This window comes from Lissotriton helveticus, chromosome 2_1 (genome assembly GCF_964261635.1).
Source record: "Lissotriton helveticus chromosome 2_1, aLisHel1.1, whole genome shotgun sequence".
Lineage (NCBI taxonomy): Eukaryota > Metazoa > Chordata > Amphibia > Caudata > Salamandridae > Lissotriton > Lissotriton helveticus.
Window position 1 is genome coordinate 1,986,165,137 of NC_136059.1, and position 18,513 is coordinate 1,986,183,649.

Below are 18,513 nucleotides of genomic sequence, written 5' to 3' on the forward strand. Positions count from 1 at the left end.
TGTCCAAAAACGTCAGTGAAATATATCATTCAAGTCTAAACCCCCACATGCAAAGGGCAACCAAATCCTTGAGTGTGTGTTTGCATCTGAGCTTGTCAGAAGCGCGCTGTAGTCATCTTGTGCGGTGACGCTATGCTTTTTGTGGTGTAGCGTTCTTGCATTAATGATTGAGTACTCTCCCTCACCTTTGTGGAAAGAGCGTCGTGGTAAGTTGTTCTCTTGGCTGCAGACCTCTGAAGCACCCGCTGAATGTGAGGTCCATAACATAATGCTGTTGGTTGTAATGTGCAAAGCACCACATCCCTCTCTAATTGCCTTTTGTCTTTTGTTGCAGGTGCCGAGATGGGCCTGCACATTCCTCCCTCCCATTGGATGAGACACTGAGAAACCATCACTTTTCTGTTCTATGGTTCTCAACGAGAGCATCTCCCCCTTCCAAGAGGGCAGGAAAATGCATGTTATGAACTGCGTCTCTCTCGCTAATGAAAAAGAAAATGGGGATATTTCTGTCAGTGCTGAATTAATGATTGGGACAACGGTGCCCCCACCCCCACCACCTCCGCCATGTCCTTTTCCAGCTACAGGCTTTCCCCCACCGCCGCCGCCCCCTCCCCCTCCACCTGGACCTCCGCCTCCACCATCGTTTCTTCCCAATGGATCCAACAATCTTTCCAGACACAAGAGGCTGCGCAGTTTTTTCTGGAAAACTATTCCCGAGGAGCAGGTTCGTGGCAAGATGAACATCTGGACCATGGCTGCAAGGCAGCATCAGTACCAAATTGATACTAAGACTATTGAGGAACTCTTTGGACAGCAAGAAGTCGTAAAGACTGCGATTGTGACGAAAAACAGAAGTCCAAGGTCTTCGTTTAGAGAAGCCAAAGAGGAGGTAGGAGCTGATCTAAAATATATCCAATGCAAGTATTTCTTTCCTAGTGCCTTGACGTAGATTGCAACAACAGCAAAGTGATGGGCGGAATGCTTGAATTAATCTCAGGCCCTGTGCATACTGTCACTGGAACCAAGTTATAACCAGCGGATGAGCCCATAAACAGGACCAAAAAGGTCCTGCGTTGCTTGTGTTACAGTTCAGGAAAAACCTGGCTTGGCAGTTTGGGCTGGATGGTTCCCATTGGAGCAGGGTCAAGACTAATTTGCAAATGGCTGGGTCCAAACTGAGGTGGCTAAGGATTTGGATACGACCTGCGTAGTTAAAAGTGGCTGAGATGAATTCATGCAGTCCGTCCATCAGTTTTTGTATACTTTTTACAATGTAGGTGACCGCTTTAAAATGTAAGATGCAGCTGGAATATAGTCTTTTTTTTTTTTTCTCAGCCTTTGCTGGGGTCAGCTGCTAGTTGAGCATTTTCTTCCAGCTGCTGCTGGTCCTAAACGTCACTATAAGGTAGACACAGTTTGTGTAGCGTGTATTGCTTTTTGTACATTTTCAATGTACATTGTAGACCAATGTCCTATGATTCCAATACTTAGAACTGATGCAGGAATCTATTATAATCTAGAACGAAAATAGGATTATAATAGATCCTTGCACGCAGGTCAGAAGTTATTGTGGGTCCTGGGTCAACCCCGTTAATGGGGCCTCCGTAGGTTGAACATTTTCTAAGTTAAACAAAAAAAAAACATCTTGCAGGTTAAGAGAAAACCAAGTGAAGTCGGCTTTTGACGATGTCTCGTGGTGCTAGATGCCTCCTCAAAAATAAACAGTGAAGGCTATAAATAAATGTTGCTGAACGAGTGCAGGGCCCTGAAAGGCGTGGGCTTGGATAATGTACCCTCTGCTTACACCTTCTAGGGCCCTGGATCCTTGTCCTTTGTGGAGAGTTTTTTATTAAATGAACACATTCTTGCAACAGGTTTCCGAACTGGAATTTGGTGATATGAGATTGGAATGAGTATCTGGAGAAAGGAAATTGAACTTGATAGAGGGGGTGACGGTGATTACGTTTTTGTCCTGGAAGGTATTGATTCCTTGGTATTTTAATTGATATGTTTCTAATGCTATAGCGAACCAGTGCTGCTGGTTGGACTTTTTTTTAAGCTCCTGCGTACAGACACCATTTAGCTGTATAACATTAGTTGGCTTTCTTGTCACTCTATTTTGCTTGCTTCTTATTCCATGACGTCCCTTCCGCTGCTTGTTTATCCCTCACCTGGAATTAACTTGTATCCTTCCACTGCTCACTTTAAGGAAACTATTTTTTTCTTTCACACATGGTTTTATTTCGCTCTCCCTCGTGTGCTGCTCCCCCTACCCCCAATTGCCTCCACTTTCTTTGTTGTTCCAACTTTCCACCACCCCAGCTCGCTATTTGCTTCCCACACCATGCCTTTTTTATTTTTATTTCCTTGCCACACCTCAAGCTCTTCCCTTGTTCTCCTTCCATGTCCCTGTTGCTCCCCTCACGTTTACTTCACCACTACCTGTTCCCCATACCACCCATTACTCCCAAACCTCTCCAATCACAATCTTTAAATAAGAGACCTGCAACTTCCATTTACTTCCAGGTCACTTTGTTTTAAACATGCTTTTTCATCCGTTCAAATTTGTATTTACTGCATCAAGCGGTGCCTGCCATCTTGGGATTATAAATGCATTAAAAATAATTACAAATGTCTGCTGTGCCATGCCATATGAACATGCACAAGCATGCTGGGCTTCCATAGTGTCATGTCGAGTATGCACGTAAGCACAACCTATGCTCTTCCTTTTGTTTTTTTATCTACAGCTTTACACCATCAGCAAAACACTTTGCCTTAAATAGCAGAGAATTGCTTTTTCCAATGCTTGTTCCTTCAGGCACTGGGTTAACCAACTAAACCTACTCATCTCACTATGCAAACCAATGCAATTATATGTTCGAATTGTAATGGATACTCTGTTGATGGTGTAATTGCATTACTGCTTTTCTACAGAAAGCAATTTTCCGATCTAACTTGAGTTTTGTACATGGTGGAACTGAGTCAGGCTTGCATGCTTGTGTCTGGACTGGCTTCCTTTTTGATCAATAGATATAGGCTTCATGTTACTTTTGTGAGCTTTAAATCCTCATGAACTTCAGCTGAATGCCGAGTTTCGAGGACACTTTATGTTCACTTCTCCTGGCTTACTGTATTCCTTTGGAAATTTGTGTGCATATGACCAACAAAAAAGCATTAGATGTGCAAGTGGTAGTAGTATGGATTCAGTTTACCGTTGAGATGTGTTCACCCAACAGGAAATGTCAAAGGTCAAACGCCCACACTGCATCCTTCTTGGTATACAGGTACTTCCTAATTCTGGCTTAATTGGTTTTAGAGGATCAAAGCAGGTATGTAAAATACTTTTGGTCCACTTGAAAGGCAAAATTAATTGGTTTTCCCGCCTTATCATTGGGTGTTTAGTTTGGGAAACAGTATATCATTTCAGACACAAGCATAATGGGTTCGTAAATTAAAATATTCTGTTGCCACACTCCCTAATGATGTGTCTTAGACTCTACAAATCGTTTGAAAAGCAGGACTGTTTTTGTTTTTAAGGTTTTCTTAGCGGGTTTCTTCTCTCAGCAGTACTTCTCGCATTTGTGCTATTTGCTTCGGAGGCCTCCAACACTATGTAGAAACTATTCCCACAGGCTAGTTGTACAAAACAATACAACCCCCCATTTAATTGGAATGACTGCAAACACAATCAAAGTTTCTCTTTCATTGGAATTTGGATTTTTCATTGATCGTAGGTTCCCAAGGTTACCAGCAATAAGAATTCAGATGTAGTTTGTGTCCTAATACATAAGCTAACGAGAAGTTAGGAACACACTTTCCTGAATGACTTCAAAGGAAGGCACAACACAAGATTAAAAAAGAAATGAAGCAGCAGCCTTAATCTTGTGGTGACTGAATCATCTCCGTGAATGGATTCCGATCTGCCTTTGGAATTATTTGCATGACCCTTACACCCTTTGAAGACTTACCAGTCTCCCAGACATGATGTTTACGAATTGCTCACATGGGTGACCATTATTTGAAGTCTACCTGAAACACTCCCTGAAGTATAACTGAAGGTATCCTTTTCACTACATATTTCCCTGGATCTGTGCTAGATAAAGTGTGTCCCAAATGGGCTGCAGTGATGCTACGGTGCTGGTCCGCAGCCAAAAATGTTAGGCTTGTTTTAATCCCATAGAGGAGATAATTAAGCCGTCCAATATATTCTTTGATATGATAAAGGTGTCGACAGAAACAACGCTTTGAAAGATGCACAAATCCAGGCCAACTGCGCCATTACTCACCAGAGGAGGATGCATGTTAACATATTGTACTCCGAAACGTACAAGCAGTAATGCAATAATGTAATATAAAACAACTTTTAATCTATCCTTACTGAGCTGAAGTAGTGTCCGGGTGTATGAATATGCACGCTGCCTCGGAAGAAGGTTCATGTCTGTAACTCTGGATAATCTGCATGGTTTAGAAATCCTCGTTTAAAACTGTGAAAAGCATTAACTTGACAACTTTACAGTTGGGAACGTTTACAAAGTACTCGCCGCTTTTTGGTGTAGAGTGTGTTTGTATTAGTCCTTCATTGTGGAGCAGTGTGGTGGTATAGGAATATGCACCAAAGAATACTGCTTATTTTATGGAAAACGGGGATATCTGCAACTGGACTATTCTAATGTCCGTATAAGCTTCCTTTTAACTGAGATCGAATAGTGTACCAAAATAGGACTATACAAATGTGTCCAGATGAGTGTAAAATCTAGATTAGTCCCAAAATGGGAGTGTGCAATCGAGCACCTGCCAGTATGCCTGCAAGCATTTTTAGATTGAAACATTAGTCCTGATTCGAATTTCTCCATTGGCCCTCTTTAATCAAGCCACAGCATACCAGCAACTCTTACACACAATAATTGCTACTTGGGTACTGTGAGAGTTGGGTGCCACTCTGCCCCTCTCGTGGCATTTCCTTGAGGTCTTCCAAGTTGAGATCGGTCGAACCCTGAGACCCTGGCCTCATCGGCAGCAGGGCACTCTGTGCGTGGATTGCTGCGGTTTCTTCTGCGTTGACTCTCTTCCATTCATGTTTAAAACTGGTGGTCCCAGATAGTGTGAATGTCAACCTGATTCTGGTGGGGTCAGCTGCTTTTCTTATCGGTTCGAGTGTTTGCTGTGATTGCTGTGTCTACCAGGAGCGCTGCAGGACACAAGGAAGAGGGGACTATTTTCTGAATTTAAGATATCGGAAACACGTGAAACCTGCGAGCATCTGGGTGACAATGCTGTACTAATCCGGCCATGGTATAATTATCATGAATACTGCACAGGGTGTCATCTATGCAGAGACAGCTTAAGGATTTGGGGGGCCGGACTGAACATATTTTGGGGGCCCCTGTTTGGGACACCTCTGAAATTATTTATATGAGGTTTGGGGCAATACTTAAAAAACCCGTTTCATGTGTTGATCATTGTATAGACGATATTTTTTTCGGAATGCAGGAGTCAAAAAAAGGACAAACGTCTTTGCTTTTTAATGTAGGAGAAAATCCCTACACATGATATATACAATATTGACTCGGCGCAACCTCACACTTTCATCCACAGTAGTTGGGCATGAGATTTCTTATTTAAAGATCAAAAATAATGTAACCTAAACACACAGACTCCTTGCTCTTCATCAATTCCTTTATTGCCAGTTTCTTAAAAACCTCTTGTTTCATCCTTACGGACTTCTTCAGGATTTTGGTAAGTCTTTCGATTTCCAACAGCAAGAAAATCAATATATGATCACCCACATTTCAGTGTCCAAGCTCCCAGTTTCCGTATTACGATGAGACACACTTCGGATTGTTTTTGTTCTTTTTTAGGGACTACTGTTATCTAGGTCTTCAACTGTGAAACATCCCAGTGGCCCCCACATCAAATGGTTTCCCTTGTGTTATGAAAGGGTCTGTGTATTTCTTCCGGTTTCAGTGTTATATCAGGCAGAGTCCTTCCGATTTTATTGAGCAAGGTAGCTCCCATCAAAACTCCCGCCTCCAGAGATTTCAAGTAAGCGAAAATGCTTTAAATTTATGATCTAATTTAAGCTCTTTCATGCCCTCTTTGGTCAGGTCACGGACAGTGCATAAATGCCTGGTCCAAATTCTAAAGTTAATCATCTAATATTAAGGGACAGTAATAGAGCAGCAGCTCACTAATATTATTGCAAATAATCTGACATCCTCCCATTTCTCATATGTGATGTCTTGTTTACTCTAAAATATGTATGTTGTATGAAACATAAACACAACATTTCTCTGCAAAATGTCTGTAATAGACTCTCACATTAAAAATAAATTAAAGCGAAACACTATTTAAAACAACCTGTTTAAGAATTACTGAAGGTCATCAGGGCTTAACTCTACACAGAACACAACAGAGCTGGCTGTATCAGGGAGGCCCCTTGAAAAGCTGGGGCCCTGGGCCAGAGCTCACTTTGACCATGCCTTAAGAAGTCCCTGTTCAGAAGGATAATTCTGAACTTATTCTAGATAGAACATATTTCTGCCATGTAGAAGTTGGTAGCATTGCTTTTTTTGTTCATCACATAAGATTCTTTTATCTATAGTTGATATACTCTATGTTCCTGCATCCTGTTGGAATTTGTTTGTCCTACATGGGCAGGTTTTTCCTTATAAACGACGTTCTGTGCTCTAAAAAGCCAGAACTTGCATTATCCTCTTTAAATTCTTGTTTGGTTCTCCTGGTTCCAGACCATACTAGAATTTCAGCGACTGAGCCAGAGTTTTAGATCCCATTTTATTGACTCCTTTTGCTCTCTGGATGGGGACTTAAGACTGGTGCGTTTGCTTTTCCTCTTTCAGTGGTTCATGCAGAATTGTGTTAAACTCTTAGTACTGACATTATGCCTGCTCTGCTACGGAAGACCACACATCTAAGATTCTGTGGTTTCTAGGTGGGGGCCTCTGTTGTTACTTGAACAAAGCAAGTGACTTAGCTCACCTGCTTGGTCCAACCACTCTGTCGCCCAGCTGCTGTCCCCCTTTATCTTGAGCCTCTTTACTTGGCAAAAGTGCTTCAGTAACCAGCCAGGACAGCCCGGGAAATCAGATAAAATGGCTGCAAATATTGAATTTTTCAACAATGGGTGCCAGACAGTCTGCAGACCGAGACAAAGTGACGCACACATTGTGGGCTTTTGACATTTAAGTTATGTGCATTTTAATTTGTTCGCAGTTAGTGTGTTACCCAAAACAAAAATCGCATACATCCTCTTCCTCATTGCTTTGGTGTGTCAGAAAAAAATCCAAATGACAGACATTTGGAAAGAAAGCAATAACAAGCATTCCCAAGGGGCTTAGTGGGATTTGGTGGTTTAGTGACACATGGGTTTGTACAGTGCATATAGTTTTCAACAACTCGAATCTGCGGTCGGGATCCCTTGAACCCAGCGTTCTGGTCTTCGGGATCTCCATTGAAATGCTGCACACATACATACCGGTTACTTTAAAAAACATGGACTTTTTTACCCTAGCTAAATGTTAGATAACTTGGTGGACCGAGCACTTGTCGTAGAGCTATGTGTACTTTTTAGGCCATGGGAGCGTTTATTCTTCTGAGCATTCAAATGAAATAACCTTGATGGAGGTTTAGCCTCTACCATTGAGGCACCTAGAGACCCTTTATTGTTTGTGGTGGACTATGAATGGCTAAATGATGATGGCTATTATTTTTAACCTTTTTATCAATCAATCCAGTAGTTGTCTAGTAAAGAGCTACTGCTCACCTGTAAGGGTCTCAAAGCACTGGAGGGGGTGGGGGTTGCTTGGCTGCTGATTCGTCGAAGGCATTATGATTCAGTCGAAGAGGCAGGTCTTGAGGTCCTTCCTGAATTGAGGCAGTGACCGTGATTGCCTGAAGTGGAAAGGCAGGGTGTTCCAGGTTTTCCTACGAGCTAGGAGAAGGATCTTCCTCCGGCTGTGGTCTTGCAGATACACGAGACGGTGTCCAGGGCCAGTTGGGTGGAGCGAAGGTCTCTGGTGGGTGCTTGGAATGTGAGGCTTTGGTTGAGGTATGCAGGTCACGCATCATGTCGTGCTTTGTAGGCATGTGTGAGGAGCTTGAAGGTGATTCTTATGTTTGGAAACCAGTGGAGCTCTCAGGTGGCTGGTGATGTGGCTGCGGCGGGGGTTGTTGAGAATGAGTCTGGCGGAGGCGTTCTGAAGTTTCTTGAGGAGTTTCTGGGTGATGCCGGCATAGAATACATTGCCGTAGTCGAGTCTGCTGCCGATGAGTGCGTGGGTGATTGTCTTTCTGGACTCGGTGGGGGACCCACTCGAAGATCTTTCAGAGCAGGCGTGGCAGACTGATGAGACCGCGTTGATCTGGCAGTTCATTGTGAGCGAGGAGTCCAGGATGATGCAAAGGTTTTGTGTGTGGGAGGTGGCTCAAGTGCTGCGGACCACCAGGAGTCGTCCCAGGCGGAGGGTGTGGAGCCCTTTTGAGTTAAGCCTGACACACCTGCCCTCCTTCCACTTGTGGCGACAGCATTCATCTTATGGAAAGGTCGCTTGTAAATTTAAAAAAATGGACTCCAAAAAATGAGTAGACCGACTATTCATGAGCATATTGGGTGTAAGAAATAGATTTAAAACTACAAATTCTGTAGGTGTGAACATCGAAATGGCACGTTTTTTTTTTTTAAATCTATTTTCCAATGTTGCCTGTTACCAAGAACAGCATTCCACAATAGTGCACGAAATGTCATTTATTGTTATTCTTTCGACATGTTATGCCCATTTATGTTTTACTTTCATGGCTTGCTCTGCCTTATCTTAACTGTGTGCTTTGCTTGGGTCCTATGTGTTTTTTTGTTTTAATGTATCTTGAAATCGAAGTACAGGTGCAAATTTGAAAGAAGGGGAAATCAATCGGAAATGGCACCTTTTTTATTGTGTTATAAGGTCATCTCTGGCCCTCTGTGCGTTTACCCCACTGACATGAGGGGTAGCTCCCAGACACATGCCCAGTGATGACCTCATGGACCGAATGTACTCGTGTCAGCTTCGATGCAATGGGCGGAGGACCCCGTTAGTCCTTGGGACAGATGACATGTTGTAAACTGTCAGCCTCCTCAGCGCAGCCATTCTCTGGCTCCGATATCTCATGAAGCAGCACCTCCTGGGAAAAATAACAAATCGGCTAACTAGACTGGAAGTTGCCTTTTAAATAGAGCGGCTTCTATCTTCAGACTAGTTGAGCCTATCAAGTAAAAATAGAAATCTGATTCACGCTGCAGTCCCCAGAACTGCAGCGCGCCATATGTTTCCTCCTCGTTAACTCCTGGATTCCGTGTTCCCATGGTGCCTCTGGGCGCTCGTGAACCAAAGGAGCGCAACGTATTTCAACCTCATGCTGGCGTTGCTCTATGTATAGACGGATTTAGCAGAAAATCTGGACAAAACTCATAAGAAGCATTACATAGTGGCTGCATAGTGTGTAATACTGTAGGCACTGGCAAAACCAATATACCTAGGTTTTTTGCTAAGGGAGTGTTTGATAATAGTTGTGCGACCTTGTGTATGTTGTCTTAGAAAGAGATTCCCATAATGAAGCAACAGTTTGGACTACAACGATATGGAAGTCAGAAGTATGGCCCCTTTGCCCAACAGACAGTGTTAGCAGAGTTGAGCAGTACCCTCAAGAAGAGATTTCTAAACAAGCATTTACAATGCAATGGTCTCGGCATTATTAAAGGTAGAGCTATTGGCATTGCTTATGACATTTTTTTTCATTTTCTTTTTTTTAAAAACATAAATAAATGGTATTGTCATTTACAATGGCAATAGGTGAGCATTAGACAGTAGTAGAGAGTATTCCCGGACACAGAGCCACACACACAGACAGAGCCTCTGTGTGTGTGTACGTGGCTCTGTCTGTGTGTGTGTGTGTGTGTGGCTCTGTCTGTTTGTGTGTGTGGCTCTGTGTCCGCGAATACGCTCTACTACTCTCTAATGCTCACCTATTGCCATTGTCAATGACAATACCATTTATTTATGTTTTAAAAATAAAAAAAATGAAAAAAAATGTCATGAGCAATGACAATAGCTCTAACTTTAATAATGCTGAGCTTGGGAGGAGGGATCCCTGATCTGAGAGCTCCGGACTGTCCCCGAACCATGGAGGGGGCTCCCTGCATGTACTTTGCAAGGGGGCCCCCTCAAGTTTCGTTACACCACTGGCATAACGTTACTCTTTGATGGTAGTGACGGGTCTGGAAAGGAGCTTTATGGATTCTGTGGTTTGAAAATAAAACGCTGCCTGTGGTGAATGGACAAAGTGGGCAGGAAAGATGAGACAGTGACAACAGGGTGACAGAGTGACGAGGAGGGACCAGACTGTAATGAGTGCACGTCTAGCTGTGGTGCGCCAGAGCTTGTGGTTGTGAAGGCTACTAATACAGCACTGCCCAGTTCCTAGCGCCTTGAAGTGGAGGCTGGGTTTACTATCGGAGCTGATCACCCCAGATAACGCATCTATTCACCGAGTGTAGTTTCCCAGGGCCGGCCTGTGCGGTAATGCTGCTCCTGTGGAGTACGGCGGCGCGATGCCCACTGGTGTCCGGAGGTCGGGAGAGCTGTCAGATGCGGGAGCGCACGGACCCTGCTGGGGACACACGGATGTCTCTGGTGAGAGCACAATTTATTTCCTAGCCCCAGAGCAGCATACAGTGAAAAGCTCAAGGGACTATACTGAGAACACCCAGTTTCAAAGTCCAAAACAAGTAAGATGTAATGGTTTGTAGAAGTGAAAATGGGCCATTGGGTGTTATCTGCTCAGAAGGGCAATGTAAAGTGAATCTTGCCTTACTAGGACATAACAAATTGTAGAAAATATTTAAATCAGAAATCTACCATGTTTAGTCTTTGTCTTCATTACGACTTATTGAGGACTACGATGTCATCATCAATGCATATAAATGTCAACACTGATAAAGAGCAAGTCAGGGTCTAGGGTATTTGCGAGACTTCAACCAGCGTAAAAAAAAAATTACTAAAAAACTTGACTGCAGTAGATTTACTGTAGACCATGACCCACATACTTCAATCTGCTTCGAGGCATCCAGAGTAGGGTGCTGGTGCAATACAAATATACACCATTGCTAGGTTTTCCAACAAAAGGGACTGGAGAATAAGAAGTGCCCCATGATGGGCCAGCGAAAACCACCCACTAGTAAGATTGCACAACAGTAATTCATAATTCACCTGCCATGGGCCCCAGCAACTCCCTTTATGGTTAGGGCATCCATTTAGAGTTGTTAACTGCCACTATAAAAATCATATAATCTGAAAGGTATAATGGTCTGTCCAGGTGAAGAAAACAACTTTAGAAACGTTAACATTTTACAGCAATGTTATGCTTGCTGATTTCACAAACCTTATAGATAGGAAATAGTGCTATTATTTTGTGGATGGGTTTACTGGCCAAAAAGACTTAAGTACCATGGACACAGTCATTCCCTTTCAAATAAAAACGCGCCAATGCAATAGGCAGGTCTGTGGGATTGATGAGGAGACATCCTACCAAACTAGCCACTTGCATTTATGTAAACTAACTCCCAACCATAAATATTAGCATCAAATGAGTACTTATCGCATAGTATGTTTTTTTGTGCTAAATTCTGCATTTCTCGTTACTTTGTTGTGCAAGAGGCTGTGCAACGCTTTATAATAAGTTTGAAATTAAACGTATTGAGACACCCAAGTGGAAAGGCAAGTAATTTCAAGAATTACAGAACTGGGACTCATGTCCGAGTCCGATTTCCTACAGAATTTTGATCCATGTAATAGGCATTGTACGAACCGGACCATAGCTGCACGTCAGCACTCACATTCTGAATGGTCTTTAAATATATATTTCCAGTCATGAAAAGCAGTTTAAAAACAATGTACACAAAAAAGCTCACTCACGACTACCTCCTCCCCTTGCACCATTCAATACTCAGGGAACAGGCAATCTGTAATACTACGACATCTGCTCACCCGGCCTGCTCCCGGCTCACCACTAGGCCTGCCCATCCAAGAAACATGGCGAGTTTTTCATACGACGGCCTCGGTGCAAAGATATTAATTACTGCAGTGTGTCGACCCCACACTCAGCGGGAGCAGGACCCGTTTAAGTGACCCAGAAACAAAGGGAAACAAAGGGAAACAAGCAAAAGAAAACAACATGTTGCAATGGGCACTACTTATCGTGTAATCAAGGTAAATCTATGGGGTTAAATACAGAAGCTGGGCGGAATGTAAAGACCGACATTTGTTTTAACGTTAACCACTTGCTGCTAGTATCTGCGGTCACTATATGGAATATTTATTTGTGCAACAGTTAACATGCTAACAAATGGTTAAGTGCTCAAGTAGACAATCCTTAAAGAACATGGCATTCCTATAAACCTCAAGTGTAACTGTAGTAAGGGGTATGCTTTTCAAAGATGCTCACGTAGAGAGGGTTATGATAATCAAAGGGTTAAAATAATTAACCCGTAATTAACATTATAAAAGTGATATTTAGTTTCTGATCAAGGGACGAGAGTTATGAATGATGCACCGTGTGCAGTGGCACCAAGGACCTCTGTGCACCTTTCATCTAGTGTTTTACTCTTCAGTGCGGTTCTTTTCTCTGTGCTTCCAACAAAGCAGATAATTTACAACAAGGGGTGGTGATGGACAGAGTCTCTGAATTAAGCAGAGTACTCTCACCCAGTCAAGAGATCAGGGCTAGATCCAACACCGTTTTTTAGCTCATTGCACCATCCCAGTTTCAGAACCTGGCTGTATGCAAATTAGTCTGTCCCTGGCCCAGTGCATCATGGGAACAGGGCAGACCAGACTACAAAAGCCAATTCTTACACTGGGAAGGAAACAAGCTTCCGGGGACCGGTTTCTGCCATTTCAGGCGTCTTCGGCCCGGCTTGCTTGAATCCTGATGGTGCAATGAGCAAGGGACTCACATCTGAGTATACCCTTCCACGCTTAGGGTGGACAAAATAATTTACAACAAGGGGTGGTGATGGACAGAGTCTCTGAATTAAGCAGAGTACTCTCACCCAGTCAAGAGATCAGGGCTAGATCCAACACCGTTTTTTAGCTCATTGCACCATCCCAGTTTCAGAACCTGGCTGTATGCAAATTAGTCTGTCCCTGGCCCAGTGCATCATGGGAACAGGGCAGACCAGACTACAAAAGCCAATTCTTACACTGGGAAGGAAACCAGCTTCCGGGGACCGGTTTCTGCCATTTCAGGCGTCTTCGGCCCGGCTTGCTTGAATCCTGATGGTGCAATGAGCAAGGGACTCACATCTGAGTATACCCTTCCACGCTTAGGGTGGACAAAATAATTTACAACAAGGGGTGGTGATGGACAGAGTCTCTGAATTAAGCAGAGTACTCTCACCCAGTCAAGAGATCAGGGCTAGATCCAACACCGTTTTTTAGCTCATTGCACCATCCCAGTTTCAGAACCTGGCTGTATGCAAATTAGTCTGTCCCTGGCCCAGTGCATCATGGGAACAGGGCAGACCAGACTACAAAAGCCAATTCTTACACTGGGAAGGAAACAAGCTTCCGGGGACCGGTTTCTGCCATTTCAGGCGTCTTCGGCCCGGCTTGCTTGAATCCTGATGGTGCAATGAGCAAGGGACTCACATCTGAGTATACCCTTCCACGCTTAGGGTGGACAAAATAATTTACAACAAGGGGTGGTGATGGACAGAGTCTCTGAATTAAGCAGAGTACTCTCACCCAGTCAAGAGATCAGGGCTAGATCCAACACCGTTTTTTAGCTCATTGCACCATCCCAGTTTCAGAACCTGGCTGTATGCAAATTAGTCTGTCCCTGGCCCAGTGCATCATGGGAACAGGGCAGACCAGACTACAAAAGCCAATTCTTACACTGGGAAGGAAACAAGCTTCCGGGGACCGGTTTCTGCCATTTCAGGTGTCTTCGGCCCGGCTTGCTTGAATCCTGATGGTGCAATGAGCAAGGGACTCACATCTGAGTATACCCTTCCACGCTTAGGGTGGACAAAATAATTTACAACAAGGGGTGGTGATGGACAGAGTCTCTGAATTAAGCAGAGTACTCTCACCCAGTCAAGAGATCAGGGCTAGATCCAACACCGTTTTTTAGCTCAATGCACCATCCCAGTTTCAGAACCTGGCTGTATGCAAATTAGTCTGTCCCTGGCCCAGTGCATCATGGGAACAGGGCAGACCAGACTACAAAAGCCAATTCTTACACTGGGAAGGAAACAAGCTTCCGGGGACCGGTTTCTGCCATTTCAGGCGTCTTCGGCCCGGCTTGCTTGAATCCTGATGGTGCAATGAGCAAGGGACTCACATCTGAGTATACCCTTCCACGCTTAGGGTGGACAAAATAATTTACAACAAGGGGTGGTGATGGACAAGAGTCTCTGAATTAAGCAGAGTACTCTCACCCAGTCAAGAGATCAGGGCTAGATCCAACACCGTTTTTTAGCTCATTGCACCATCCCAGTTTCAGAACCTGGCTGTATGCAAATTAGTCTGTCCCTGGCCCAGTGCATCATGGGAACAGGGCAGACCAGACTACAAAAGCCAATTCTTACACTGGGAAGGAAACAAGCTTCCGGGGACTGGTTTCTGCCATTTCAGGCGTCTTCGCAGAGCAGATGGCAGTCTCGTACAGCAGGATGCGAACCTTTAAGATTTTAACACTTGAACAATGGTACATTAAATGAGAACATGTACGTACTGTCGCGCATCGATAAAATAATATACATAGATGAGATTTAAGAACAGCAAAATAAGTCCGTCGTCCTATAAAGGAATCTGAACTAAGGACTGAATAGTTATGACACACTTATGTAGTTTTTTTTAGCGCGAACTCGACACCAACGCATTGGGGCGCTTTACATGAGCAATAGTTACATTACACAAGGACACATTCATTTTTTTTTAGGAACAGGGAGATTAAATTATGTGACCAGAATCAGAGGGTCTTGCACCGACGCGAAGCCAATTCCAAAGCCGGCAGCTCTGGTCGTAATACCACATCCTCCCTGATTTCATACTTGAACTGTGTAATGCACACACTTTAATACAAAAAAAAGTACGAAGGCGTTTTTGTTACTGTAAATAAAACTATTTTGTTTAAGGGGCCATCTGTACACACCCCCTCCCCCCGAACCCATCCTCGCGTTAGAGTGTGCTAATGGCCGGCCTCTGTTGTAAGATACACCACCACCAATCACACCATAGCTGCATGACGTCTCGGAGCTGAACACCATTGGGAGCAGCATTAACGTGTGCCCCCACCGTCGTCCATGCCCCCATGAAGACCCAATGTCCACTCCTCGGACCAACAGCATACAATACTTTGCCGCATACGATTGAACAATTAGACAAACCACCGGGAGCTCGGACTCACCCATCGTGACGAGCAGGGAATCCTTAAAACGCAGGGCCAATCCTAACGCGGCCCAGGGGGGTGACGTCAGCAGTGCAAGGACACAATTCCCGGGCCCGCGGCGTTGTTACTGTAAATAAAACTATTTTGTTTAAGGGGCCATCTGTACACACCCCCTCCCCCCGAACCCATCCTCGCGTTAGAGTGTGCTAAAGGGCGGCCTCCGTTGCATGTCTGCTATTTGGAGTTTGAGCTAGAGCTGTCCTCAGACTCAGACCCTACGGTGATGGGTGAGTATTGGTCAGATCATCCCCGTCACTCGAACTTCCCCGCACAACGCCGATCCCGACGGGTGCTCACAGTTACGCTTTTGCAAGTTCCTTCCCCACACCGACACAAACAAGCCGGCTAACCTCATTATAATACGTTAGGAACGCATCTTCCGAGGCGCCAGAAGAACCGCCAGCTCCGAGAGCCGCCATGTTCGCCGCAGATACTGCGTCCACGTGATGTAGGTATCTAAGACGCACACACGCAAAATGCCGTACTCGGAATAACATTGAAAACACTATGACACAAAGTGAGCAAGAAACAAATAAAAACTTACCTGGAGTGGCAGCTGCGCTGATCCTCACCACAACAACCCCCAAAAAAAATGGCTGCCGCGAAGCTCCGATTTTTTTCGGAAACGGGGGCGTGGTTTTGCTGTCCTGAGTGACGGACGACGTCACAGGGCTAAAGAAGGCAAAAAATCACGCCCCCGAATCCGAAAAAGACGGGGCTTGTTTGGAGTGATGCATCTCTCCTCCAATGGCTGGCCTCCTTTTAGGAAGCCAGCCAATGAAGGAGAGACAGGGCAGGGAGGCGGGACCTTCTGCGCTACTAAGTCATTAATTCTCCGGCCTAAGACTGCGCAAGCGCAGCCTTTTAGGCCTTCGACCTAAAAAGGCGTCCGTAGACAACGTCTGAAATGTAAGTGGTAATCTATCAGGGGCACACAGCAAATTATTGTAAATATTGTGATTGCATATTACAAACTTTGGACAAATGACCAAGATTTTCATACCAATTTTAAGAAGACCTATTTGTTCATGTGTCCACTTGCAGAACAGCAAAAACTGTAAATCTGAAAACCTGGTATTTCAGCACTGTAAAGGTAAAGCATAAGGGCAACTAGTGTTGCTAACTACTGCTGTGCTTTCATGTCAGGCTAAGGCACCCAATCAGCAGATAATCCCTGAGCAAAAAAAGCCAATCAATCAATTACATTGGCGGCTCTGCAAAGTAAGTAAATTGAAGAACTCATACTGGCCTCCATTATATGGTGACCATAATAATGTAACAACAATTCGTAGGGGAGGGTCCGAGGGAAAAGTTTAGCGACCTAACAGGTAAATACCCCCAGTGTAACAACATAAAGAACAAGAGTACCTGTCAGTCGAGTGACACTGAGATGCTTAAACTCACGCTGGACAAGGTGCACAGAAAAAAACAAGTCAAGGGCTAACAATCAGATTGACTATCAACAATTGCTGTTTAAGTCCTATCAGCCCACCCAACTGGCGGAGCCTCATCATGTAGGACACTCAGACCATGGTCAGTCTGCAAATGCCCAGATGTATTTTGGCAATGCATCACTTGGTCATGGTCCGAACACCGCAAATGTTCATACAAGAGGTGAAGCTGATGTGTGCAGTGCAAAAATTATATATCAAGTGAAGTGGATAAAATGGCTGTCAAGGCAAACAAAGACCTTTAATAGTGATTGCCTGGACGTCAGATTAAAAATAGTGTAGTGACAGTGTGAAATAATCACTGTCCAGCTTGCTTGGTGGAAAACAAAAATCAGGCCAACATGTTTCTGCCGTATTGTGTAAGTTCACTGGCATTCATCAGGGCCAAGCTCTCATATGCTACTGCAATTACACTATCAAATGTGTTGAAATAAAGTAAGAAAAATTAATCAATAGACCATATTATAGGTAGAATAAGAGTGGTCGAACACGACCATCCTACCGCATCTTCTTAATTTGCTCAATGGATGCAATTGGTCTTCCCTGTGATAGAAGTCAACAAAAGAGAAAAACCATGTAGAAAATGTAAACACGTGATGCTTGTTAAGACATAAACAACATTTTACAACTTAAGTATACACTTAGTGACACGTGTTATTACTGTGCGAAACCAGCGATAGTTTAAGCGGAACTCAGACAGATCCATCACTAGATTATGATGGTCATTCAAGCGGTGCGTAATATTACGTCACCAACAGTTATTCTGTATAGTATTTCAGGAACTTTGATATAGCACTTACCCATCAATCTGTGGGAAGTAAGCCTCACCTCACCCGGCAACTGCTCGGAAGGATAAGGCCCCGCTCTAGACATGTAAATAAAGACAGTTCCTTGGTTAGATCACTGTCAAGGTTTTAGTACTATGTACTGTCTACCTAACCCAATAATTTTCTGATCTGCCCACACCTGGTACCCCACCACGATGAGCCAGATGTAAACATTCGACGACTAGCATCTATCACAACCTTTATGCATATCTCAAGTTAGTGCTACCTGCTGTAAAGTAGCTCAGTTCTTATCTATACTGAACAGCTGCGCAGTATTGCTGGTGAAAAAACGAGAGTAATTCCCCCGTCCTGACAAGCATACCTCTGGTCATAGCTGGCATTGTTGGGCCATTGTCCTTATTGTATGACCAAAACTTCATGCAAACAATCATCCAACCTCTCCAATCCCATCTTACCTGTCCGTCGGTACCTCACGGCGGGATCTCGAGCCGAAGGGGAGGCACCGACGGACCGGTTGGGCCCAGTTTTATACTCGCGCTGGGTGATTAATTGGTTGCAGCTGGTCCTGGCAACGGTGTAACGGCGCATGGGCGCTATTCCGACTCTATCTATCGCATGCGCAGATGTAGTTAGACATATAGCGCGCATGCGCAATTAGAGTCACTCTCCACTTGGATGGTCACGCATGCCTAATGAACACGTGTGGTGGAAAAGCGCATGCGCGTACGAAGAACACTCACATGCGTGAGTCGCGCAACCTCAGTCTACCAGTG

General features: G+C 44.3%; 1 protein-coding gene across 1 annotated transcript in view; it reads left to right on the forward strand.

Annotated features, from left to right (window-relative positions):
* The window catches only part of FHDC1 (FH2 domain containing 1), a 111,552-nt gene that overhangs the window by 20,877 nt on the left and 72,162 nt on the right, over positions 1 to 18,513 (forward strand). Inside the window, exon 2 of the mRNA XM_078676939.1 lies at positions 335 to 889. Coding sequence (XP_078533065.1) covers positions 407 to 889 — 483 coding nt within the window. The 5' untranslated portion in view covers positions 335 to 406. The remainder of the gene's footprint in view (positions 1 to 334; positions 890 to 18,513) is intronic.